General features: G+C 38.9%; 1 protein-coding gene across 19 annotated transcripts in view; it reads right to left on the reverse strand.

Moving 5' to 3' along the window:
- Positions 1-27,003, reverse strand: part of DTNA (dystrobrevin alpha) — a 321,248-nt gene that overhangs the window by 59,718 nt on the left and 234,527 nt on the right. For all 19 annotated transcript variants that reach the window (XM_081149627.1, XM_081149613.1, XM_081149628.1 and 16 more), the window contains 5 exons: positions 17,667-17,752; positions 11,318-11,472; positions 8,206-8,311; positions 5,978-6,144; positions 3,451-3,575 (listed from right to left, as the gene is read on the reverse strand). In XM_081149627.1, coding sequence (XP_081005753.1) covers positions 3,451-3,575; positions 5,978-6,144; positions 8,206-8,311; positions 11,318-11,472; positions 17,667-17,752 — 639 coding nt within the window. The remainder of the gene's footprint in view (positions 1-3,450; positions 3,576-5,977; positions 6,145-8,205; positions 8,312-11,317; positions 11,473-17,666; positions 17,753-27,003) is intronic.

Genomic DNA, 27,003 nt, shown 5'->3' on the forward strand with positions numbered 1-27,003 from the left:
TAAAGGGAGACGCTCTGAAAACTTGATAATGATCGGAATCTCCACCTTCTTGCAAAGAGGAGGATTTCCGAAGCTTTGGAAACTTCCTCCTGTGTTTCCCATGAACATGGCCCTCTCCCAACATGCCCAGTCTGGCAGGACCCAGCTACAAAACCATCTCATGCTTTATTTGCTCTTTGTTGTAAGTGAAGATGCAATTAAGCACCACAAGTATTTACTGACTTTCTGTTGATCCATTTGATAGGGCACAATGGTGCAAGGAATCCCACAAACTTCACTTTTTTTCATATGATGGGAGAAAAAAACACAGGTCCAACATTCCTCAAAATTGTGCATGGCCCCAAACAACTGCATTCGGTCTGTCATCCCCTGTCTTAATTTCCATTTCTTCCTGTCATTCTTTCCTCATCACTAATGACTTAGTTCAGGTAAAATGACAAAGCTATGATCCCTATCTCATCTCCAAGCAGTTTGTAGTCTGATTTTAGGTTCATTGTAAGATAATCCATGGTAAAATGAGATGGGATTGACAGTTCAAAAGATATGGTATCATTTTGCGTCAGAAGAACTTTTGATTTCATTGTAATTCTATATTTGAGTTTGACAGTATAGAATTATTTGAAGATAAAAAATTAATTATAGCCTACAGTGTCTACTTGTGTTAGCTTGACCAAGAGCCAAGTTTGTAATGGTTTAATTTTTATCTTAGGGAATCAGATTTAGTTTGTATTCTATAATAAAGAGATTTTAGGAAAAAGGTAGACTTGTTTATTTCAGTTTATTTAATGGGAATGAATATGATGCTATGCAGGTTTTAAAATGTCAGCACTATATGCAAAAATTCATTAAAACTGTGGTTTCCAGTACCTGGTGCTAAACTGTGTTCTGAGATTTTGTTAAGACATATTGTTTGTTGGATGAAGTCAAAACAGCAGGTTCACTATTTGATCTTCTCTAACATGACAGCCAAAGTTCTGAAAACAACCTTAGTGTTTTGCTTTGCTTATCTAGGATGTATCTTTGATATCTGAGGCTAGTTTAAAACTAATTCTGCCTTGAATAGAACACTTTCACTTTGTAAGAAGGATGCTAATTTTACACAAATGTCCTTTGTGAATTTTCAAAAATCAGGAACATTAGATTTTAAAAAAGGAAACAGAATGAAATATCTTACATTGCAGCTTTGCAGAAATTGGGAAAAAATCAACTAGACCAACACTTCTGGTTTTCTTTTCTTTTTTTTTTAAACTTTCCCATCTCTAGGCAAAGAAAAAACAAGTAGATTTGGTGTGCTTTTTAACTAGCTTGGTAAATTTACTTTATTAAACATGGTCATTGCAAAGCTGAAAACTGTAGTTTATTAGTAAATGGCTTCATGTTTAAGGTTAATCATAAAAATGTTGAATTTGGGCACAGGATGGCTAACCTTGGGGTCAAAGGGTGGCTTTCAAAGGGACTAAAGTTCCCATTTCCTCCATAATCAAATGGCAAGTTACCTCATCTAAAAATAGGTCCCAATGAGAATTTTAAACATATTAACTCTTATAAAAAAAAAAATAGCTCCACAAGATAAAGCCACGGGGGTCTAGTGCAAGATTTTCTTCCTGGACAAAAATCTTCGTAGAGGACACTTTTATAAAACTGGCATTCTTTTTGTAAGTAGGAAAAAAAAAGTGTTCAGCTCAAGGCAGAATTAGTTTTAAATTAATCTCTGGTTACTCACTTGTTTTGTGTCTCATAACCACTTATAATTATGGTTACAAGTCTTTATAAGTACACTGGGGACTATTAAACTACTTACCAAGTATCACTTTGGGCAGCAAAGAATTGAATAGAATAGAGACTGTTAATCATGGTAACATTTGCCAGCAATACAATAGCTAAGCACAAATGTCAAAATACCAAAATGTCACCCACTTAAGTGGCCATTGTGTGCTTATGATAATTTAGAATAGCTAAATGAACAGCGTGTTTTAAAATTAGAAGTCTTAGGTATCCCCATTCAAAAAAAAAAAAAGATAAATAAATAAAAAGAAGACATGTCTATTCAGGCCACTAACATTGGAATAACAAATAGGGAAAAAAATGTCTAAAGCGAAAAGGAGAAAACATATTCTGTTCTAATATAGACCGAACAGTCTACACCCAGAATTTCTTATATGTTATTTCAACAATTAAATATTTTTCACAATTTGCAAATTAAGACATTCACCCTGGAAAAATATTAACAGTGAGGATAGATCAGTATTTTGGTTCAAGGTCTATTTTGAGAATCTGATTCAATATATAGAACATTTCTCAGAAAAAAGGGCATATTTTGTGTAGAATTTTAAGGGAATCCTGAAACTTTCCATGGAACTCAAATTGTATAGATATTGCCCTCATTTAGTTCAGTGAATAACACATCAGATCATATTGCCACTATAAATTAAAGTTAAGAAAATTTTACTCAGCCAATTAAATCTCAGCCCCGCACACCCACACCCACACCCACACAATCCTGAGCCAACTGAGTACAAGACCCTGTGCTAGGTGACACTGCGGTGTGATGACTGTGAAACTGACCTTTATCTCACACTGCCTCACCTCCTAATTCTTCCTTGAAGTGGGAGGCAGCATCCTAATTCCGTTCAGCTGCAAAGCTCTTAAGAGTCAGGCCATTCACGTCCCAAACTCTCTCTGTCCCTCACAGCCAGCGGTTCTGATTGAACGCTGCGCTCTGGGGGTGAAAGTCCTGGGGGGTCTGGTAGAAAGTGACTCTGTGGCAGAGCACAGAGAGCACAGACTTGCCGTCACCTTGTTTTGTTCATTCATTAACAATTTAGTGATTGTCTCTGGCCATGGGAAGGACAGTTCAGACCTTAATAAGAACAGCTTGTATGAGGTCATTTTTTAAAGTGGTTGGGACTTTGGAACACTCTCCACATTTATTTACGCCTTGATTATTTTAAGACTTATTTTAGTAGCAAAATTTCCAAAAATACGTTAACCACATTCTACAGAATCCATTTACATTAGTTTTTGGGTGCTTAGCAACAGGAGCCTCCAGACTGTGTATTGCTGAGGTCAGTGAACCTTCAAAGCCACTTGGGACCAAACCAAACAAAGCTCTGTAGTATTTATCCCAGCTTCACGGACATGCCACAGCACAAATAATTTGATGGTACTTGTTTGGTCCATCAGGCAAAAGAGTTACTACTTTCATAAGGGTCTCAGGCCCACAACAGTGCTGCTGCTTAGGGGTCCTGTTCTGAACTGCTGGAAGCATGAACTTGGCATTGGTGAATTCTAACCGAGCCACTCAGCCAGAGTTCATTCAGTCTTTTTTTTTTTTTAAATTAAATTTTAAAACTTGGTCCCTGACGACTTATATGAACTTGCTTTTGTATGGATCCAGACGTGTGTCAATGAAGAAAGATGTCTCTTAATGTGGAGAGCAGAGATACTCACACGATGTGGGCCAAGTTGAGTGGCTTCTCAGGCTGGTCGGGAAACATGGGGTGCAAAGGTTCACGGCTGGAAGCACAGCTCAGGGACTTGCTTAACGCATTAGTCAGCTTCTTAGCAGGTGATTTCTGGAAAGAAGATAGAGGTGATAACAACTACATTTATGTAACATTTTATCAGATGATTTGCTTTCATAGTACATGACCATTCATTCATTCACTCATTCAGGAAATCCTCTTTGAGTATCTATGTACTCAAGTCAGGGGTCTGCTCAGTGGGAAACAAGCCAACACGGTGCCTGCCTCCTGCTGCGTAGTGTCAGCAAACGCTGTGATAAATGGGAGCGCTCACTGTGCGTGGGTCACCTGAGCTGGGACTTAATGGACCAGTAGGAGTCCGCCTGACAGAAACTAAGGGGACTGGGCAGGTAATTCCAGATGGAGGAAGAAGAGGAGAGCAGGAGGCAGATCGTTAAAGTCCTTATGGGTCACATCAAGGACTGTGGTCTTTATCCCAAATGCAGGGGGAGACAATGACGTGCTTAAATCACCGAGGTGGCAGCATCAGACTTGATTCTGGAAGGATTGCTCCCACTTAAGAAGGAAGGAGATGAGCAAGAGTGTTTGCAGGAACCCAGGGGTAAGATGTTCTGGGTGTAGCAGAATACATCTAACTAAACGTAAATGTAGAACTTCCATCTGAGTGTTGAGAACTTAAAATTCATGTTCTTTTCAGAGCGTCACGCTACCTCCTTTTCATTTAGATTGGTGGAATGTTTACCTTAAAATTTCACAGCCAAAATTACCGAAAATAATTCACCACATATAATAAATCTTTACCCAAGTTTTTCCTTTCCATGAGAAACCATTCATAATTTTTTTCACTTCCTTTTACACATAGAGCCCATAATTGGCAATATGATGTTGTGACTTCTGTCCTCATTATTTAAAAGCTAAGTAGTAGTAGTACTGGTTCAAGAAGTTCCACTTTGGTTTTTGCTAAGAGATGTAATTCTTAGAACACTTAAAACAGTAACACAATACAACTCTTCACCCCATAAACACTGGGGCTCCTTTAACTTCTTGAGGAGTCTAATCTGACTTTGTAAAGACATTGCCCTGCCAAGTAATTTTAAAGTCCTCAATCCCTAAGAAAAAGGCTTCTTATCTGATTTTAGTGTTTACATAAAAGAACATTGAAAAGTGATTAGTTTTCAAATACCAACCCTCCAGAAGGTGGAATAGAACAAGCTTGAAAACTGGAAATACATTGACAATAAGAAAGTAGAAAGTGCTTTCTTCTATTTTCTCTACTAAATTGTATCTCATCGCCTGTGTCAGTATGTCTGTCCTCAGCATATGACATGACCAACAGTGACAGTGGCCTTAGACCTGGCATGAAGCCCTCAGTATATAATGTCTTAGTAAAGAACTGTCACTTGAACTCAGAATCTGATAGGTGCTAACCAGTTAATATATTTACACTGAATATCAGTTCCCAATAATAATTTCTAGAAACAACACTCTGATTTAAAAATGCATATTCTAAAGATTTTCTTTCTCTTTTTTTGTTTTTAAAAAACAAGTTATTCTTTAAGTAAAGACTATATGTTGAATTGAAATACATTAAAATATAGAAAAAAACTCATAAAAAGTTTGCATTTTCTTGTGGAAGAGCTACTTCAAGAAGGGTTGGCAGGGCTGTGGCATATCCCACGAAAACCAGTCTGTGCACAGAGCAATGCTCTCACAGAGCACAAGAACAGCATCACAGGGACTGTCTTTGAGTTTCACTGAGGCAGGGTCAGCAAACTAAACCATCTGAACAGCAAGCTCATGGAGTCAAATTCCTTCCATAGACCAGTGCTATGTGCTCCTAAGAAGGCATCCATCACAGGGACAGACACTCACAGGTCACCTCTAGCAAGCTGCTCACTTGCACTATTCATGAAAAGATGATGTGCTGATGTAACTACAATATCCCCTTCTTCCAAAAAAAGTAAAATGGAACAGCATCATTAAGCCTGCATGCTCACATGTTTTTCCTTTATTTTCCAGTCATGCACTTAAGAGAACTCCAGAATCTAAGAAAAAAGACCCTAGTAATCATTTTAAAGCAGGTCCCACAAAACACACACACACACACACACACACACACAAAAGATAAAAAAATAAAAAACATCAATAGTTGAAAAGAACCTTGACTTACTGTGAAAATGAGATTATGTTCCAGAAGGTGCTTACTGTTTGGCTGTTATCTAAATTAGTACTGAATTATCTATATTTCAAGAAGTAATGTAGTTTGAGTCTTCCTATATTTCAAGTCTCAGGAAGCTACAATTGGGTTCAGGTACAATACGTAAGAGATTCCAGTACAATGGGGGGTGGTGGAGGTGGGAGGGATGGGGGAAAGAAGGGATGTTAGACTACAGGGCAAGTTTGCTCCTTAATTGTCACCATCCTTAATATTCCCTTGCATTCTGGCCACACTCACACATCCAACTTTTAGCATTGCCTGGACCTTGCCTTACCCATGACGTGTACTCTTTCATTTGGTGCTGGTTGCTATGGGAACCACCAGCATGTCCCCTCCAGAAGCAGTCCTGACAGAGCTGGTAATTGTGACACTGTTGGCATCGGTATCGAAATCCCATCATACTCTCACTGTGGCAGAAGGAACATTCAACTGGATGGAAGACTAAAGGAACAGTAAATGAAGAAAAAATGAAAAAACCAAAGGATGAGCCAGAGCAAGGAAAAGCACAGCCTAAGGGGAACTGCATTTTTCTGCTGTGTGCCATGCTTTCAGGCAATAGTTTTGGCTGAAAGAGGCATTATGTTTTTTTCCAGGAATCTCACTGCCCTTTTTAAGCACGTGGGAGAAATGGAATGAGATGGAGGATAGGTGTTCTTTTAACAACACATTTCTGTAATGCCATTTGCTCTTTGGACTCCCGTCTCTTACACTATGAGAGTATAAATGACCCAGACTGGCCTTTCCCCAAACTGCTCCCCGTCTCCAGGAGGCCAGCACAGCTCACTGGAAGACTCAGAAGCACCATGGGTGAACATAGCTGACTATCCAGTGGGTAGAGAGCAAATAGTAGAGAAATGGGACAGGAGAGGAAGGAAAAAGAAAGGGAAGGAGGGAGGGTAGAAGAACTGGATGAGAAAATTGAATTAAAAAAAAATGAAGTAGCTAATGAGCTTATTTAATGAGTGACATTGCCTCCACTTAACAGATTTTTTTTCTTTCCTAAGAGACAGATGGATAGGGCCCAAAGAGATGTGTAGATTATCTAATTCAGACAGCTCAAGAGACACAACTTTCTTTGGCAGAAAATCTGAATTATAAAACAGGCAAGGTAAAATAGGTGAAATTTGAAGCTGACAAATGATCAAATCCAAGTAGTTGTCTATACCCTGTGAGCTAAAGATTGTAAACAACAACGGCAATTCTTGCCTTTGGTTAAGTTATTCTCTGGCTAAGCAGCCGGAGAAAATAAAAATAATGTAAATGGGAATACATGAAGATAAAAAGCAAATTATAAAAACAAAGACATAACCTGTTCTGGATGTACTGCCTTTTGTATAAGCATCATATCCTCCCTTCTCTGGCTCTTGGGAAAGGCTGAGTGAGAACTGAATTTGGAGACAACTGCTCCGGGACAGGGCCTAAGAAACTAATTTCCTGCAACAGGAAATCCTGAGCGAGAGGAATGAAATTACAGCTTCCTGATTGGAAGATGACTCGTTCTGGGACTGTGAACAGTAATAGGAACTCAGGTTGCACGAGGCTGGCCTTAATGGCTCTTTGCTTCTGCAGATGAGTAAGAAACATAAAAAACAAATCTATGCTTAGTAGTGATCACAGAGAATCTAGTTAATTCATTCTTTAAATCTTCCCCATGAGCAAACAGGATACATTTATAACTTTTAACCAAGAGAGATAATAAGGGCAGATGCTAGAAGTTCTGAATGGGAATTTCAAATTAAGCTAACTTTACCTCCAATGTATAGTAAAGAAATGTATAGAAGTTAAGATTCTAGTAAGAGATATGGCATAATTTATTTTCTATTTAATCTGGAGAAATCTCAGACTTAAACTGAATAATAAAAAAGAACACCTAAAGATCAGAGGAGGCACTGAATTTTTCTGTGTTTAAATTCTTTAAATCTTGTTCTGAACTGTGTTTTACATTTAAATTTGGATATATCCGTATTTACTACTTTTATCCTAGACATAAAAAAGCACATTACAAAAGTTTGCATTACTTGTATCTTTTACATAACTACAACCATTGAAAGCTTATAATCTGGATCATATAACAAAAGATGAGTAAGGTTCTCTCATCCAATTTATTTTCCTCTCCTCCACCTATTCCTGGCTGAGTGCCTAGGAAGAAACAGTCAATGCCAATGTAAGCCAATATTGGAAATTCAGACCTAAAACAAATACTACAAAATATCACATTCCTTGTTGAGATTTCTCTGTTGTATCAAGTCTTTAAGGCACATCTGACTTGCAACTGAGAGATACACAGCGAGACTAAATAGCCTTTAGAACTGACAGTCTTAGTTTTGCAGTGCACCTATAAGGCCTCATTGATCAGGGAGACTGGTTAGTTCCATCCTAAACAAAGCTCAGAACAATGAAACAGATTTCCCTAAAACAATGACCTGGGCTTAATAATTATAGACTTGATCACCTAATTTCAATGAATAAAAAAACTGCCTTAACTCAGTAGTAACTACTCACCATTTTCTACATTTGCCAGCCGATGCAGAAGGGGCAGCCAGACCAGACACTGAGGGGGAGGATCTGACATGAGTGTGTCCAAGAAACCATTTAATGTGACCTTTTTCTGCATCAAACAAAACAAAACAAAAAAGCCCCACAATAATTTAGAACAGAGAGCAAGCTTAATTTACCTGCTATGCAACTATCATTTGAGATGGAAGGAACAAGACATTCAATTAACCTCTAATATATGAAGAAACAGAACTTGAAACTAAGTTTGGCAGAATTTCAAACACTGATTGTGTTTTGTACTTATACACAGAACTGAATTATCTCCACTGAGGCTGAGTCAATTTTATTGCAAAGAGAAAAATAATTTTGAGAGCGTCACTTTTATATATGAGGGACAGTATGAAAATGATGCAGAAAGATGAACAGGCACTTCCATAAAGTTTTACCCAGTCGTGTGTCATGGTACATGCCACAATCCCCATATCAGTTTCTACGTGTGTAGAATAAGCTTCCTCGACCTCCTTGAGCACTAAACATTTCAGTCAATGCGAATGGTTCTGCTGTACAAGTTTAGGAGGGAATGCTGTTAAGAGGAAGCACTCCTCCCTGTAAGGAGAGAATAGCCTACGTTAAAATAAATTCTCTCTTTATATATCTTTTCTTTGAATTCCATCTGCTTCTGTCTCATACTGGTCCCTTCTGATGTATAAGATGAATGTATTATAAGTTTCTTTCAAAATAACAAAAAAAGAAGTTATATACATATTATTTTCATAGAATGAATGACAAAAAATTACATGTTTATATGCAAAAAAAAATCACCATTTTATTTGAAATTTTGAATTATAATATGAAGTTGGATGAGATAGTTTTGTTTTTTTAGATAAGAAATCAGTCCTGAAGGACTCTAATGCCTTTTCAAAGGCTATACCTTACACTAGTAATTCACAAGACAACTGTTTTGGTACTCTTTAACAATTTTTTTTTTTATCAGATATTTACAATTTTAGCCTTTCCTTATAATACTAAATACCTTAAGCATTTTGTAGGATTGATATAAACACTATTATTAAAAGATAAATTATGAAAAGTATAAGTAATGAGATAGTATATTTTAAAAGCTCCCACAATTTATATACCTAAAATAATTCTGTCTTTCAAAACAATCACTTGGAGTGGCTTGTACTTTTTCCAGTGAAGCAATTAAAACAATTTTGGAATTTCATCATTCAAACTGCTATTATAGCCAGTTTATGAAGCATAAAAATAAACGGGTCTTATTATTTTTATTTGCTGCCTCTTTTTTTCATTCTCACCTGAGGATAAAAAAAATATCAATATGTTTATTGATCTTAGAGAGAGCACAAGGGAGACAGAGAGAGAGTAATAAACATCAATGTGGGAAAGAAACACTGATAGTGCTCCAACTGGGATCAAACCCGAAACCTAAGTATGTGCCCTGACTGGGAATCGAACCCACAACCTTTTTGATGTACGTGGCAATGCTCCGACCAACTAAGCCACCGGGCCACGGCATTGGCATTGTCTCTTTTTGTACTTCAAAGGATCTTATCCATTTTGACTATCATACTGGCAAAAATCACTCTGGAAATTTCAAAAAATATTACGATTTCAACATGTATAAATTTCTCCTCATTGAGGATACATAAAATATTATATGATGGGAAAGTCTATAGGATATTTCAGAAGGAATTTTGAGCAATGGCAACCTCCTATATAATTCTTTTTGAATATATAGGTAGAAATTTTAAAATCCTATCATTCCAGCTATTTTTTAATGTGAAATATACTGACACATTAATATATTTACTGAAGATTCCATAATACACTACCTAAAATCAACAAATGTGCAAACAAACAAACAAACAAATTCAGAGGCAGAAAGATCAGTTTAGGGCTTAATGCAATAGGCAGACAGTAGGTGGTAAGGAAAGAGATCTGAGAAACTCGTAGAAAGTAAAATCAGCAGAACTTGGTGAATGGATCCATTCCGACGTCACGAACTCGAAAGGGAACTTGAAAGAGGACCATGGATCTATTCACCTAAGCCTCCTTCTGTACAACTTCATAGCTGTACTTCCCAGAACTTCTCATCAATTACCAAATCCTGCTGGGGCAGATGTCAGGCACCCAAGTTGGCCTTGGGGTGGGGGCGTGGGGTCAGAAAGGCTTCCTGGGTGAGATGTGGCAGAAGAGTTAGCACATGCTGTATCAAGCCATCCCTTCCCTTCTTGATCACATGGATGTGTTTATGATTCTACACAAATTTACATAAATCATGACTGCAGGGATGCCTGAGGCACTTTTGACTTCCTGGATCACCAAGGAAACAGAATGATGAAGTTTACTAGCTGGACAGTAAGTGTAGTCTTTCAGTGGCTGCTATGCACTGATTTCTTATTTAGGGGATCCTTTTAGAAGACTTTCTTGATTAGTTTGAATTTTTTTTAAAAGTATAAAAAAACCCTTTAATTTATGGATTTATAAACTACCACTGTGCTGTGCTGGAGAATGGTGCTAGATATGGAAACTTTCTACATGACTGGAGAGATATACACATGGAGTGTCCTCCAAACTAAGCAGCTTCCCTGGACTAACTTGTACTATCTTCAGGTAAAATATGTCACTCTGAGCCCCAAATGTATCATGTTGTGGAAGATTTAGGTAGACATGTCTCTCACATTTTGAGACTCCCACAGTGAGATGTGGGATGTGCCCTATCTTTCTGTCTTCTTTACTAAACACTGGTGAAACTTGGTGATGGGCCAGACTTGTGTTTCATGTGAAGCTAAGTGATAATTCAGCCCTTTCGATAGTATAGTGAGAACAATGATACTGAAACTATAGGGTTGTTGTAAGGATTAAATTTGACAATGCAAATAAAAAACTTAGCATGGTACCTGGCACATAGTCAGCAGACATCTCCTATTGTTACTATCCAGGTGTGTCAAGTTTACTTACAGTCGTTTGTCAGAGGTTGGAAGATATACTACAGGTTATCATGAAAAAGAACTGTCTGAGTAGTGACTTGGAGTGACACACAGAAGGAGAGCAATGGCTGTTTGAAAGACACTTCCTTAAACACGTTTTTTCCTACCTGTTGAGAGAAACAGGATCTAGCTGACTGTTCCGTGTAACCAAATGAAGGACCTTCAAACACTGCTGTGGGTAGTTTGAGAACTTCCCGCAGGAATTGATCATATCGTCCATAAACCATCACCCCACTGGAGTCAGAAATCATTGAGAAAATATCTGGAGGAAGAAAAAGAAAAGATTTTTAGTTATCATGTAAACATTCCCCACTGTTTCAGTTCAACATATCTGCTTCAAATAACAAAAATGTGGCAGAATAAATAATATTTATGAAAGAATAATATAAAAGCTAATTTTTATGCTGAAATATTCCTGGCATGGCATTTTCTTTGGTGTCTCTTTGTAGATGATTCTGGCACATAGCATTAACTAGTAATTTGGATAAAATTAGCATATTTTGATAAGACAGAGCACAAAACATTGTTATTTCGAGGCCAATTGTTAACTTATAACTCAATGGGAGGAAATTTAGTATGTGTGAGAAATATGCTGACCTTGTTTGAAACACACAATGAAAACTGTACTAAAGCACTGAGGTGTGTGTGTGTGTGTGTGTGTGTGTCTAGCTGGATAAATATTTACGCATCCATATTATCACTAAAATGTTTGGGTTTTGGTTTAAGATGCTGAAAAATGAAAGACACAATGCGGATAAGAAGGTAACGAAAACCTTGATTAACTCTCTACAGAAGCAGAAAACTTTCTATAAATCATAGTGTTCTGGGTGGAAGGCATTTGATTTACAGGGAAGGGTCTTTTGACTCATGCAGTCAAGAGGAAGCCTGGCCTTGGGGATGATCAATGAGGTAAAGTCAGGGTCTGAGATTATTCTCAGCAGAGCCTATGGCTTCATTGAACCTCTGCTCTTCAGCTTCTGCCACTATGTGCGCTTAATGAATATTAATGGCATAATTTCCCAAGGTACTTTATAATTTCTCTGTGGAAAATCACTATTGGAACGAAAGGGTTTGCTATCATATAGTTTGTCACCATGCTAGATTGTAATGAGGCCAGCACAGCTGCTGTAAATTCAATGTGCTACCTCTGTTCATTTTGGGTTTAATTTTTCAAGGTTGAGATGTAATCTGGAGACATTCTTTTTATACTGCAGTCAAATGTTAACCACATTACAGACTTTTATTGAATTATGTGTTAAGGATGTGAATTGGCTCTCATTTTCTTTAAATACCCCAGTTACAAAGGATTTCTACTGTGTTTCAAATAGTTTATCAACTATGAGGCTATAGAAATTCTACCTGAGCAACAAGATTAATATTGTTCGCATCCACCTTCGCAATGTTGTTTACTTAGTGAATTTTATCTCTTATGTTTCATTATACTTAGCCAAAAATAAAAAGGTTGCCAAAGGCAGAAAACTCAATATTACAGCAAAAAACTCTTACGCAATTCCAAATATAGAAACTCAAGAATTCCAATGAAAAGAGGGAAAAGAAACCTAGGAAAAGTAATGGACTTGCATAGTAGAGCTACCTTTCTGTTTCATTTTGTTTGTTTTTAGGCAGGTTGGTTCAACTATAATTGGTCCATTCTGATGATCTTCTAGGCTTGGATTTTCTAGGCCAGGGCACATTCTGAAAAGTAGACTAGGCCTTTCAGATCTCCCACTGAGAGAATTTAGACAACATCTCTAACTAGAGCAAAAGCAGAAGGAGTACCAACAGTGACCTTTCTCAGACTTCAAGCTAATATTAGCCTCACTTATGCAGATGAGATTAAGCAATAGCCAAACTAGGGCTCAGTCACTGGGATTATAGGGAAGTGACTGTTAATGCCACTTAGGTTTTTTTTAAAAACTGAAGGGACTCTGAAGAAGCTATCAAAATATGTGTTTATACCTTAGTTCTAGGCTCTGTTTTACATATATTATATATACATACATACATATGTAATATGCTTATAATATGTAATATATATGTATGTATACCAAATAGAGAGCTATTTCAAGGATTAAATTAGTTAACAGGTGAAGAGCACAGAGATATAAAGCACTCAAATAGTACTTGTACCTAGTAGACAGTAATTGTTAGCTATTTTTATTATTAAATTCATATCACTTTTTTTCCTGTCATTTACTTCATATAGTTAGGCTTTGCCTCTCCATTGGGAATGTTCTGCAGTGTTCCAAATGATACGCTAAGCCACCATTTATCTCCTATAGTACCATACAATGATAGATGCTGTAGAAGAATTTATATTCACTCATTCATTCAACTAAAATTAACAGCGCATACTAAGTGTGAGTAATTGTGCTAAGCAGTGAATATAGAGAAAAATAAGGAGGTGCTAGTCTTGCCCTCTGGGAGGATGATAGCAACATGATTATATCATGCATCTTATGACATCACACATTGTATGTAACATGGTGGCATGAATATGGGACTAAGAGAGTATACAGGATGCAGCAGGAGCTCAGAGAGAGTTCCCAGAGGGAGGAGTGGGTCAGGGAAGATTTCCTTACAGAGCTGAGTTCTAGGCCAAGTGTACAGGACAATGAGGGGTGAGTCAGCTTAGGAAACTGGGTTGGGATGTGCAGAGCCTGCTCAAGCATGATGCACTCAAAGATGTTCAGTAGTTCATTGTGTCAAGAGCCTGCAGTACACATGGTGCTTGGTGGGGATGGGGTGGAGATAGGAAGAGCTTCAGAATCTCAATGAAGGAGTTTAGATTGTGTCCAGAAGATGTTGGGGGAGATCCCGAAGAATTTAAGGCAGGCCAGTGAGTTAGAAATATTATGCTGGGGACAGGCGTGGAGGCAGAACCACCAGTTCAGTAATAGAAGCTCAACAAATAAATGGTGCTTCCCATAGTGCTACTCTTTTAATGAAAACAGAACAAGCCCTCCCCAGAGGCTTTAGAACAGCACCTGGCATTCCAGGCTTCCAGCACTGGATTCAGAATTCCTTAAGATCCTTAGGACTATCCAGGAGCCTTGAGCAGAAACATAAACAAGTGTTCCCTCTATTAAAACAACAGGCTATAATCAGACCAAGGACAATTGGACAGAAAGCATGTATTAGGTCAGTTTATGTTTAGGTTGCTGAGTCCTATGACTGCAGGGGGTGGCCCCATACCCTAGGCTGCCTGGAGGTGTACAACGAACACCCTGCATATTGACTGGCTCCTGGTGGCCCTGAGTATTGGAAATTGTGGTAAAACCTGGGTTTGTCACCCCTTTTAATGCATTTAAAAGCAGTTTTAAAAATAGCTTTAAATTTTCTGTGGTTATCTACTTTTTTGCTTTTTAAAATTTCTAATTTATTTTAAGCCAATTACTCTTGCCTGGTGCTCTCCAAAATTAAGGGGCCAGTTGGAACAAACAAAATATCTTTCATCACCAAGCACAAAAATAGAAAAATTGCCAAATAAGCACAGCTAGCATACTGGCTTAAAGTGAATTAGAATATAAGAAAGGAAGATAAAACCTCAAATCCTGAAAAGGTCCATATCCTTTCATTTTACTATTTTCTTATTCAAAATAAAAGCAATACAGAAAATCACTGCTTTACCTCTTCTATTATTAAATGCAAGCCAGCAAAAGACTAGTGAAAGCACCCATAATCCCACTAACCAAGAGTCAGCTCTTGCTGTCTGTGGGCAGATTTTCTTATGTTTGCTCATTCAATCAATAATTATCACTGGTGACTAAGAATATAAATTTCTGACCAATTAACATTTTGGAGAGATTCTTCCAGCAAACTGCTTTCAGCTAAATTTTTTTTGTTCAAATTGCTTTCAACTGACTTACCTGGAAACCACTTAAACCACCTTCTTTGGGATTAACTCTTCTAAGAGTGACTCTTCAGTCAGAGAACTGGGGACACATTAGGCTGTGATTCAGGGCCACAGCTCTGGGAGAGGGCGATGCGATACTACATCGCGATTATACTATCTATTTTTCGACAGAATTTGTGACACTCTGAAGCTTATTCCTGGAGAACACAGTTTACTTGCAGTGAGACTCATGCGTTTGTTACTCCTTTCGTGGTACTGAAGGGGATTTACTCGGGCCACGAGACAGCATGCAAGCTTGCTCACTGATCGTGGGGGGCTTGGTGGGGATGGGATGGGGTGAGGAAAAGCACTGCAGCAGTTATATTGCTTGCTTTGAATTCTTGGACTTGCAGGAGAGCTGCAAGGATTTTGACAGTTGGTTAAGATCTTCTCGAAAACTTAATCATTATATCTTGAGCTTTGTAACTGTGCGGACAGTTATTGCTTAGCTAACACTCATTCCCTTCATCTGTATTGGCCCCAGATTTCTTCCCAGGCTAAGGGAGAGCAGTGGCCCTTCCCAGGCTAGGAGGTGACAGTGGGTCACTCCATGCCGGTCATAGTCATTCCTGTTACAGTAACTGGTGTAGTAACTGGCCCACGATGCCTGGGCAATGTGACTTTAGGGCTAGGGCCTCTGGAGTGAGATGTGACTCCTGAAAGCGCCATACCCACTTCTCCCCCAGGAAGAGATAAAACCCAACACTGAGGAAAGCTGAGTAGAAAGATGGAAAACACCAGCGTCCTGGATGGCACAGGATGAACCTGGATTGGGAAAGGCTCTGAGGAGTTCTGAAGTGCAGGAAACTATTCTCTCCGGTTTTCCTCAAACTTCGTTTAATATGGGGTCCTTTTATCCAGGTACCTATTAGTATAACATTGAATAAGGATCTGGAAATACTTCTTTAGACTTAAAAAAAACCCACGCCCATTTATCAATGTCCTCAGCAAAAGTGGCCAGTTGTGATATGAAGTCAGCAGGCAGGACCCTCAGGAGTTTCTTCCTCTGCCCTGGTTCATTTGCTAAACTTTCTCTCCCCAGCCTAACCCTGCAGGGGATACCTCCTGGGCACGGCAACTCTGCCTTGGAGCAAGTGGGGGGAGATTCCAAAGGAACAAAGGGCTTATTTCTGTATCTTCCTTCATTCGCCCCCTCCTGCTGCATCCGGAAGCAAGAGATCACTCTCAGGAGAGGCTGTGGGTCACAGATGATGCAGCCAGGAGGGACCCACAGGCGTCTAACAAAATCCCTGAATTTAGGATGGTCAAGGAAGCTGAGGACTTAACAAGTGAAGTAACTTCCACAGGATAACCCAGCAAATTAGTCACATAGCTGGGCTTACAACCTGGGACTCCTAGTTCCCATCACGGTGCTCTTTCTCATTCAACGTTACAGCATAAACTCCTAATATTTAGGGTAAGGGAGAGGGTTAAATGAAAATTTTTCTTTTAAACAGCAGCATGTACATAATTTTAAACTCGTTAGATATGAAAATTCTGCCGGGCCTGGCGTGGCTCAGCGGTTGAGCGTCGACCTAGGATCCAGGCGATTGGGGTTCGATTCCTGGTCAGGGCACATGCCCGGGTTGCGGGCTCGATCAATGACTCTCTCATCATTGATGTTTCTGTCTCTCTCTCTCTCCCCCTCTTTTCCTCTCTCTGAAATCAATAAAGATCTATTTAAAAAAAAAAATAAATTCTTGTCTCCTGCCCCCACCCTAGGTCCACTGAATCAGAAATTCTGGGAGTAAGACTGAGAAATGTATGTCTTAAAGCACTCCAGGTGATTCTATTACATTCTAAAATTTGAGAACCAGTGGTATAGGGAAAATAGTCAGGCTTCAAATCCTGGTGCCATTTTAGCTATGCGATTTAATTTAACTCTCTGAGTCTCAGCTTCTTTACCTACAAATCAAGTAACCAAAAAAACTTCCACTGTTTTGTTGGTTTAAACTACCATATTTAGTGACAAAAAGTACATAAAAGCCCCATAATCACTCAGTGTACTGTGCCTATCATGTTTTTATTGGCATCCAGTTAATTATCAGTCTGTAGTGTCTCTGTGCAATTACTATGCCCCCTACCCTGGTAGTGTTTACTTTGGAATGGCTAGAGCTTCTAGTGATTTGAGCAGCACAGGCTGAGAAGAATGAAGAACTGTGCTGGGAGCTTGGCTTTGGATTACCTAAAAAAGGAAGGTGTCCCAACAAGGCCTTCCATTCCCCATACTGATGGACTTGTCTATAGGGCAGTACAGTACAATGAACTTGAAAGAATGTATATCTTACTTTAATATCACAAAGTCTAGCTGGTAATACTCAATGGGTTATAAATAATAATAACCTGTAAGCAGAAGGAAAACATTCATTTCATTAACACTTATCTAATATTTCTATGATGAAATCCAAAGATCAATGAAGATCAATAAAGATCATATTGCAAACAACTGTCACAGAACGAGCAAAGTCACATGAGTGGGGGGGGGACAACATGGCAGGAATGAGGGAGAGGGAAATGAGATCTGCAGGAGATATGTGCAAAGGGACACAGGAGTAACTTACATCTTAATTTGTCCATGATCTTCCCTCCACACAATGTGGCTAAAGCCATTTTGACAGCAAATACTGAAATTTTGCCATGGCCTTCCCTGTTTAATGATAAAAGAAAAAAAAAAGATGTCATTTGGAGACCTTCCAGTAATAAGGTTTGACATTTTCTGTTCTGTAGAATTTATAAGACAGCTGCATGCATTATGTGAACAATCCATTTTAGCAAAGGTTGTGAATACAAGTCAACATACATTTCCAAAAACTGTCTAATCAGTGTTTCCTTTTTTCAAGGGCTAGCAGACTCTTCAAGTTAAAATCTGTATATGTCAATTTGCTCAAAGCATGGACTGGTAGCCAGAGGGATATGTGCCATTTAATGACATAGCATGATTAAAATGACATATGGATAAAAATGACAGAACATGATTTTTAGTTTGGGCTTCATAAAATAGTTTTATGTATGATGATTCTACCATTTCTACAATTTATTTAAACACTGCTTCAGAAAAAAAAAATTTTTTGTCAGAGAATTCCTGAATTTTGTTAGGGTAAGTACGGGGACTTTCACACATTTTTTTTTCAACTATCATTTCCTTCCCATAAGCCAACTGCACTTATATTGATACATTTACTTTTCAACGGGAGTTGGTATTTTAAAGGGGCAAAAGTAAGAGCTGTGTTGGAATAGCTCTCCTACCTAAATGACACCAGAGCTGCCAAATCTCATTGATTTCTGAAGTATAACTAACTTGCCCTTCACAAAATGTGATACAAAGGGCGTAAGAAGTATACTATTCCAGCTAAATGATTTTCCAGCTGGAATAAACTGCTTATTCCTATATACTTGGAATCAGAAAGTGTACCATATTAGTAATTCATTGCTTTGATAGTGCTACTCTTAAGAACGATCATCTTTGTTGCTGTCATTCTTAGCAGAGTATCTGAAAAGCATCTAGTCAGAATGCAAAACTGACTGGACCCTATGCTAGTGGCTCCCCTGTTGATATTTCTAAGCCTGACCACAAGACTTTTGTAATTATTTATCGAAAATCTTCACTTGGATACCCCATGTCAAACCAAGTGTGTTCAAAATAGAACTCATCACCTTCACAGAGCTGTCCCATAACAGTCGAGCCAATCCTACTACAAACGTCCCCTTCCTCCTACTGTCCTTCTGGTTGGTAGAATGACCATGCGCCTAACTACCCAGAAGTGAACCCTGGGGCGGGGTCACCCTTGGCTTCTTGCTCTCCCTCAATGCACTACCACCCCAAACATATGTTGAAGGGACTCAAATATACCTCTTACCTGTATATCGAACCCACCCTCTTTCCATTCCCACCGCCGTTTTCTCCATCAGCTCTTGCTTTAACACTGTGATAACCTCTTAAATGATCTGTTTGAATGCTCATATCACAAATTCGACCGTATTATTCATTACATAAAACCCCCATTGCCTCTGTTTGCTTAAGGATTTGGTTTTAGCTTTTTCTGTCTTCTCCAGTCTTACCGGCTACCATTTCTGTTGCACTTCACACCACAGTCCCTCTGTTTAATGTCTCTGCCTTCCCAGCACGGTCTGCCCAGGACTTTCCTACCCATTTCTCAAGACCCAGCTCAATAGCATTACTCACTCTGCTCTGAAAATAGGCCCCCTCCTCCCCCGATGTGGAGGCAGTCTCTAGCCCTGCTCTTTTACCTATTATGTGGTACCTACACCATGTGACCTTGATTTGTTTATTTACATGTACGCATGCGACTCAGCTCCACCCTGAGAGATCCTGGGGGCAGAGACTGCTTCTGAGTTAGGTGAACTTTGGTGCCTCATACTTTGTCTCACACAGAGTTACTGAACAATGAATTTCTTATATTAATTAATGACTATTAATCATTATAATTGGTGCCCCTAGAATTTTGAATAGTCTCTCATTATGTTGTTTACTAATCTTAGAGCTGGCAGCTATAATAGAAATGCAATGATCTTATAAAACCACCCTATTTGAAATTTCTCCATGTCCCCTGCATTCCCAATTGCATCGACAAATGGAAATATCAAAACTTTTATTTTAGGAAATAATTAGTTTCTTTTCCTAAACCGAAACATGGTTCAAATAATGAGAACAGGAAAGTCTACAGTATGGAAGAAAGGAGTGATATAGAGATAAAGTAGTCTCCAAAATGCAAAGAAATTGAAGAACATTATATATGAGGCTTCAGGAGCAATAGGAGTTTCTTTCAGTGAACCAGAGAGAACAATTTAACTCAAGAAAGAGAAGAGGCCACAGATGACGTGGAAACAGAGTATTCTCCAAAGGAGGACATGGTGACAGCTCCGGGTGAATCCTTAAACCTTAGGTTTTAATGCAGAAGATGGCAGGGAGATGGCCAGTCCTGTATTGTTCCTGGAAATGCAAGATTAATGCTATTAAATCCAACAGTGGCTGTATCAGAGCTATTCTGCCAAATTGACATAATAAATCTAGATAAATCACCGAGTGGAGGGCAGCTCAATGAGAGTTTTGCAGGAACTCAAGGGTGAAATTAGCTCACTGGAATGTATTGTTATGCAAGCGACTGTGCCAGATTGCAAATGTGACCCCTGTCAGGAAGAAGGATTCAGGGGTGGCTGAGTTCAGACCTTGCTCAGTCCTGGCACCGATAAACCTTAAAGGAGTTCGAGGAGTGAGCGGAGATGACTGACTCCACAATGGAGAATGGGGGCTCTTAAGACTATTAGATACAAATGCATCTTTTTTTTTTTTTTAAAGAACATTTTCAGTAGATATAGCAGGGTGAAAAAAAGGGTTGGGGGGAGGGGAAAGTAAGATTTTTCTACAGGTCTTTGACAAGATTCCATAACAAAGGCTATTACTTAAGGCCATCTTGGGATCAGGGTCCCTATTTTTGTGTGACAAAAGAAACAAGGGGTAGAGAGAAGCTGGTTGCATCCCAACTGGAGAAATGTAAGAGCTATTCTCTTTAGAAATGGTCCTTAATCGGGGCGGTTTGATTCACGGACAGTCAGTGAAACCCCTTCCACGTCTAGGAAGTGGGAAGGCAGGCTCTGGAGGCTGGATAACGGGAAGCTTTCAGGAGCCTTGTGCAAATGGGCAGGAAAGTGGCATGCGGTTCCGAGGCGAGTGTGTCCCTGCAGCGCCTCCAGGAGCCAAGCAGGCCGGCCGAACACCCGGGATGCTGGCCGTGGGCCACAGCTCAGGAAGCAGACCTGCCCCGGTGCGCCGAGGAGAAAGAAGGGACATACATTGTCCCCCGTGCTGCAGCTGGCAGCCCCGGCAGGGCAACGCGGGGAAGAGCGCTGGGAGAGGTCGGTGCTCTTCTCTCGATTTTAGAGAACGCCGTGGCCGCCACCTCGAGAAAGACGAGTCACAGCCGGATGGGTCTGAGGCTCTGTACTTCACTGAGGATCAGTAATCAGTGACATGACCACATAAGCTTTTCTTTGTAAATAAAAGCTGCTAGTGCAGCTGATTTTTTAATAGTGTAAAAGATACAGCAAAAGCTTTAAAAAGATACTATTAGCCTGTCATTTTTTATTAAAAGAATAATTTAATTTTTAATGCAAAATTTTTACTTGTTTTAATATTTTCTTTTTCAATGCAGAGTGAGAACACAATGCATAAATCATACTTTACTGTTCCCCTCCCCACTATTTGTATTTTGGCATAATGGGATATATTCCATTTGTAAGCCGATTACCCTGAAGGTTTTGCTTACCCAAACTTTACTTTCCTGTTCTAGCGTGATATAAAAAAATACCCAATTATATGGTTATATTGGTGTTTAAGTAATACCTAAAAGGGTGTTTAAGAGAACCAGCAAATTATCAAAGGTACAAACTGAAATTGCTTCATAAATCAATGTTTCTTTAAATCTTTTATTTCCCTTTATACTTTGTTTTCTCACTCTGAAAATTTTCAAATTTTTCTGAGGGGCAACTAATTGAAAATGGAAACAAAAAAAGCACCACCCGGCCGGGCATGGCTCGGTGGTTGGGCATCGACCTGGGATCCAGGAGATGGTTGTTTGATTCCCGGTCGGGGCACGTGCCCGGGTTGCGGACTTGGTCCCCCGTCTGGGGAGTGCAGGAGGCGGCCGATCGACGACTCTCTCATCATTGATGTTTCTGTGTCTCTCTCTCCCTCTCCCTTCCTCTCCCTGAAATCAATAAAGATAAATTTTTTAGAAAAGAAAAAAGCACTTAATTTTGGGTTACTATAAAGAGATTTATAGAGTGTCTGTCTTAAAAGCATGGATTACTTCAAAGTTTGACTCATCATAAAAAAAAAGTGAGTAACTGCATTATGCTGAGTTTCCCATGAGTTTATAGAGACAAACTGATTTCTTCTAACTAAGAACATATTACCTTTAGGGCAAAGTTGACGGGGTGGGAAAATCTGCTTTGACAAGAAGGAAAAATAACAAATAGATGTGGCTAGGTCTGAGATGCTAGACTGAATCCAAAAGAGAATGTACATTTTCTCCAAATTGCTAAGACTTTCTCCAAGTTGAAATTAAAGAATCCTATTATAAACTTCAAGTCCTCGAAAGTGAGATCTGAATTCTGACTGATTTTTTTAACAAGCTGGAGGAATTTTCTCTATTTAAGAGCTCAAATCCCGAAGCTCTTCTACCAACACATTTTACAAAAACATCAGTGAGCGTTTTTGATAAGCAAAGGCACAGCACTCAAACTGCTCTATCATGTCCTCCTCTGGCTTCTTTACCTGGGAATTATTTGTTCACACGGATAACTCATTTAGTGACTCAAAAGACATTTATTGACAATGCTTAAGAGGCTGGGGCTATTTACTCATGGTCTTTTGGGGAGAAAAGTGAAAAACAGTTAATTTTAATACAACACCTTTTCACAAAGGTCAGGGACCTCGTCTTATTATTCTTTCATCCCCAGCCTCTGTCATAGCATCTGGCACACAGCAAGCGCTCTCTCTCTCTCTCTCTCTCTACACACACACACACACACACACACACACACACACACATATAAAATTAATGAATGCACTAGTAGGAAGAAACTTTCTGAATTTCCACTTAAGTTTTATATTGAGAAATTCTAAGTGTTTGAGAGGAATTGCAAACATTGACTTTAATGGCCTTAATATTAGATTGTACAGTCAGTCATGTCATAACTTGAATTTAGAAGTGATCATATACATAATTTGGGAGAGATCACAGAGGTATCTCTTGCTCTTGGGATAGTGAAATTAACATGTGAACAGAGAGAAACCCCTCACTTGGTCCTGGCATCCCTGATGTTAGCAAACTATATGGGAAAAGAATTTTTCATGGCACTGGGCCAGGTGAGTTAGCCAGGAGTGTCTCCAGAATGGAAGGGGCCAATACTGTTGACATTGTCTCCCTTTCCCCCATAAAATCCCATCTGCCACTCATCCAAAGTATAAGTCTGACAGATGAGTGACATTAAGGATGTTCAATTTATTTACAATTGTGAAAAGTCTTTAGAAAGTAATTCCATTTTTAGCAACATACAAGAATCTTGGGAAAAAATATTTTCTACCAGAACAAAAATTTTTAATTTGTTTTTAGAGAGAGAGGAAGGGAGAGGGACAGAGAGGCAGAAACAATGATGAGAAAGAAACATCATCGATCGACAAGGATTCAAACTGTGACCTTCTGGTTCCTGGGTCAATGCCCAACCACTGAGCCACACTGGCCGGGCACCAGAACAAAGTTTTGGTGACTGATGAGGATGCTCTATGGCTATCTTGAGTTTAAGATGTGCTTAGAAAAAAATCAAGCCAAGTAAGCACTATTTTAAATATCTAGTTTTAGCCATTTAGATAATGAAGAAAAAAAAAAGGAGAGAAAAAAACATTTGGTTTCATATGATTCTTTTTCCTTTGTTTCAAAGTGAACAGTATGTTTTGTTGTTGCACAGAGAAATGGCTGTGTACTTGGTAGCATGTTTTGCATTAAACATCAGAATAATTTTTAAAACTCAAAAGGCAGAAGGATTTTGGCAGAGTTCCAGCATTATTTCACGTCCATCCATCTTAATAGTGTTGTGGTTCCTGTCATAGTGTCGGGGTGGGGTGGGGGGCTCAGCAGAGGGGACGGATGTTCGACTGGCTCAGCAAGGTGCCATATGTCAAACAGAGAGGAAAAGACCAGGACTTTGTAATCTGTATACTCTATGAAAGACTATTATACAATGGATTTGGAGTTGGCTGTCATAAAACTAACTCTAAATCTACAATGTCTAACTTGTTAAGTCCAAATATATCTTTCACATACACTCTGTCAAATATGTCTAAACACCACAAACTGAAAAGGTAAGAAATGTGAGTGTAATAATAGTATCCAGTAATAAGAAGGGTTACCCTGGGGAAAAAGTACATTTATTCTCATTTACAAAATGAAACGGAAAGCATGAATAGAACTGAACTTAAATTGCTTCCCGAAACAAAATGATTTTGACTTTTTTTTGCATTTACCTCATCTAGTATGAAGCTGTATGACCTGTAAATTATTTAAATTCTTGTCTCAGCTTCATCACTCACTCAACCTGGCGAATTATAATGATATAGTGCCAAATCAGTAAGATTGTTGGCACACAGTAAATGAGGAGGATATCTTAGCTATTATTACAGTTATTATATTATCATCATGAGAGAATTGGCCTTTAAGGATGTAGCTGAACCCCTGAAAATAGAAAAATCACTGTTCCTGTTAATATTTATCATTGTCCTACTGTGAGTTTTGAGCGGCTGAATATATGTGAAAATAATATTTGCTAAAAACAAGGCCACTGTCACATGATTTATTTTATGAGGAACTATCCTAAGAAGATTCTCCTTAATTAAAATGAGATTAACAGACTAAACTGATGTGAGTCTTGCCTAGGGAAATTGGAAGAGAGTAATATAAGTATATTGAAGTCTTTTGTGAAAATATAGGATCACGAGCATTAGTGACCATGAATATCTGATTTTCTTCTCTGTGGGGCAGAAGTAAAAATAGATGGTATGAATCTAGGTGACAGAGCAAACTTGGATCACTAGTCTTGGTAATATATTGGAGATTAAGGAGAACTTAATTTCGGAAAAGGAATGAAATTAGTGTGACAAGAGCTAAGAAAAGTCAACCTTTGATTTTTCATTCATTCACTCTGCGATTCATTATGAGCTGGGTATTGTATCCGGTGCTGTGCATACAAAGAGTAAGACATGGCTCTACTCTAGGTAGCTTGTGGGAGGCAGTCAGATAACCAGGAAGACAGGCACTGTAAGAGAACAGCAGAATCATGTGAAAGGAGCCGTGGTACCTGGGGAAGGGTGACTGAATCAGCCAGGAGAGGTGAAGGGCTCTATTGTTTATCAGATTTTGTGACCTTACCTCTCAAAGGCCACACTTTTAGGAATTAATTTTAAGGTAACAACTATCCTCAATAAAGCTGTTTAAACGATAATTATTTTCATCTTGTAACTTTCTGCCATGTTATTTTTCTTTTGTACTTTCAATTTTCTAAAAAATAACAGTGAAAGTCCTTAAAATACTTCAGAGAGATCCCTCCCCCGCACCCTGGGACAAGGACAGGAGGTGAGAGGAGCAGCCGCTGCCAGTTTGTCAGTGGATTCTGGAGGAGGGAGCCCCAGGTGGAAGGCTCCTGGCAGCAAAGAGGGGAAGGAGGCAGGCCAGTTCCTGAAGAGCACAGAAGGAATGAGACAAGAGGAGACCCGCTCCAGTCTCTGGCTAGTTCCTAATATTCTCCTTCCCTCTCAGCCCCTGCTCTCCTCTTCTCACACCCCCTTTCCCATCCTTCCCAGTATACCCTCCCATTTCCCTAGAAACCCTAGAGAAGTTTGCTTCTGGGTAAGGAAAAGGTCTGCTTTGAAGTTGGTCGGTAATGTCACTGGGTGACCCTCTCTCAGAGATACAGCCATTTTTAGAAGGAAAGTCAGGAACAACAAAAGTCTTCCAGACTTCGAGACTGCCTGTTCAGTGGCAGAATGAAAAGCGTGGCCATAGGTCACTGGTGTCAAATACTAAGTCCGAACACACTGCCAATCATCCTGTGTACACAGCTATGTGCTGTGTCTCCTAAGAGGCTGGCTTGGCTAAAGAACAGGGTACTAGGAGAATGTTTATGGCCTGTGGTAAGCATGCCTGTGTAAAAACTGAGGTCCAGGTGTCTTTTGGGGGAGAAAAGGCGGAAATGCTATTCTTGAGGTACTGTGATTATGGGAAGGCAAGTCTGGTTCCCAGGGATACACCCAAGTGAAGTGGGCTTTGATCTTCATTTCAGACCATTTTCTTGGCAGAATCCACCTGGTTGGATCTGGTGAATTTTAAGGCGCCACCAAAATAACGACCACGTTTCTTTGAATCCAGGTTCTTACTCTTCCTAAGTTTAAGTTGCTGTAATGTCTTTCCTTTTTCATTTTTTACATCGTCTCTTTAGAGTCCAGGTTCTTAAGTTATCTCTAAGTTTTATTTTTGATTTTATGTTTTTTCTTAATCTGTTCATATAAAATACAGCAAATAAAGGAAAATCTCTTAAATGTTTCAGGGATTCTATAATAGCAACAGCACATCCTTGATCTACTAGTATCAGGCTCATTCATGGGATAGGTGATAGGAGGTGTTATCAGGTTTCCATACTGGATCTCATTTGGATAAAGAGTTTACAATGATAAGAAATAGAATCCAGCACTCATTTTATTCTTGTTTCTCTTCTTATATTCACTTCTAAGTTGTATTTTCAGGTATTAGTAATTCTTGATAGCTTCTTTCTCACCTTGTCTAAAATGTGAGAACCACCATTGGGAAAATTTGAGTATTAGTAGAACTGCATATACTCACTTGCTATGTCAAAGGACAGAAAGTGGGAGTATCTTCAGACTGGGGTCTCTACGTGAATGTGTCTCTACATCTCTACAGTGAGATCTCTCCAAGTTGTAGATGTGTTTATAAATCTACTATGATGAGATCAGAGGCCTTCCTATCTGTAGGAAGGAACCCAATAAACATTTCTTCTGAACATTTGTGTGAACTGTTCCTGACCTCGGCATAGTCCTTAAGCTTAGCATTTATCAATCTTGAATAATTCAGCCATATTATCATAGTTATTTAAAAAACATTTATAGCTCTCATTTTTGAAATGATCTCCCCAATATTTCTAAACAAAAGTGAAAAATCTGACCCTGTTAGTTTAAGTCCCATATATTTCATCAAATCCCCCTTCCTTATTATTAAGTGTTCCTGTTTTTCTATTTATAGAGTAGGTCTAAATTATTTTTTTTACCTTCAACTCCTTATGAATCCTCTAGCAAGACTCCAGGAGTTAGCA

The sequence above is a fragment of the Miniopterus schreibersii genome (genome assembly GCF_964146895.1).
Source record: "Miniopterus schreibersii genome assembly, chromosome: 10".
NCBI lineage: Eukaryota > Metazoa > Chordata > Mammalia > Chiroptera > Miniopteridae > Miniopterus > Miniopterus schreibersii.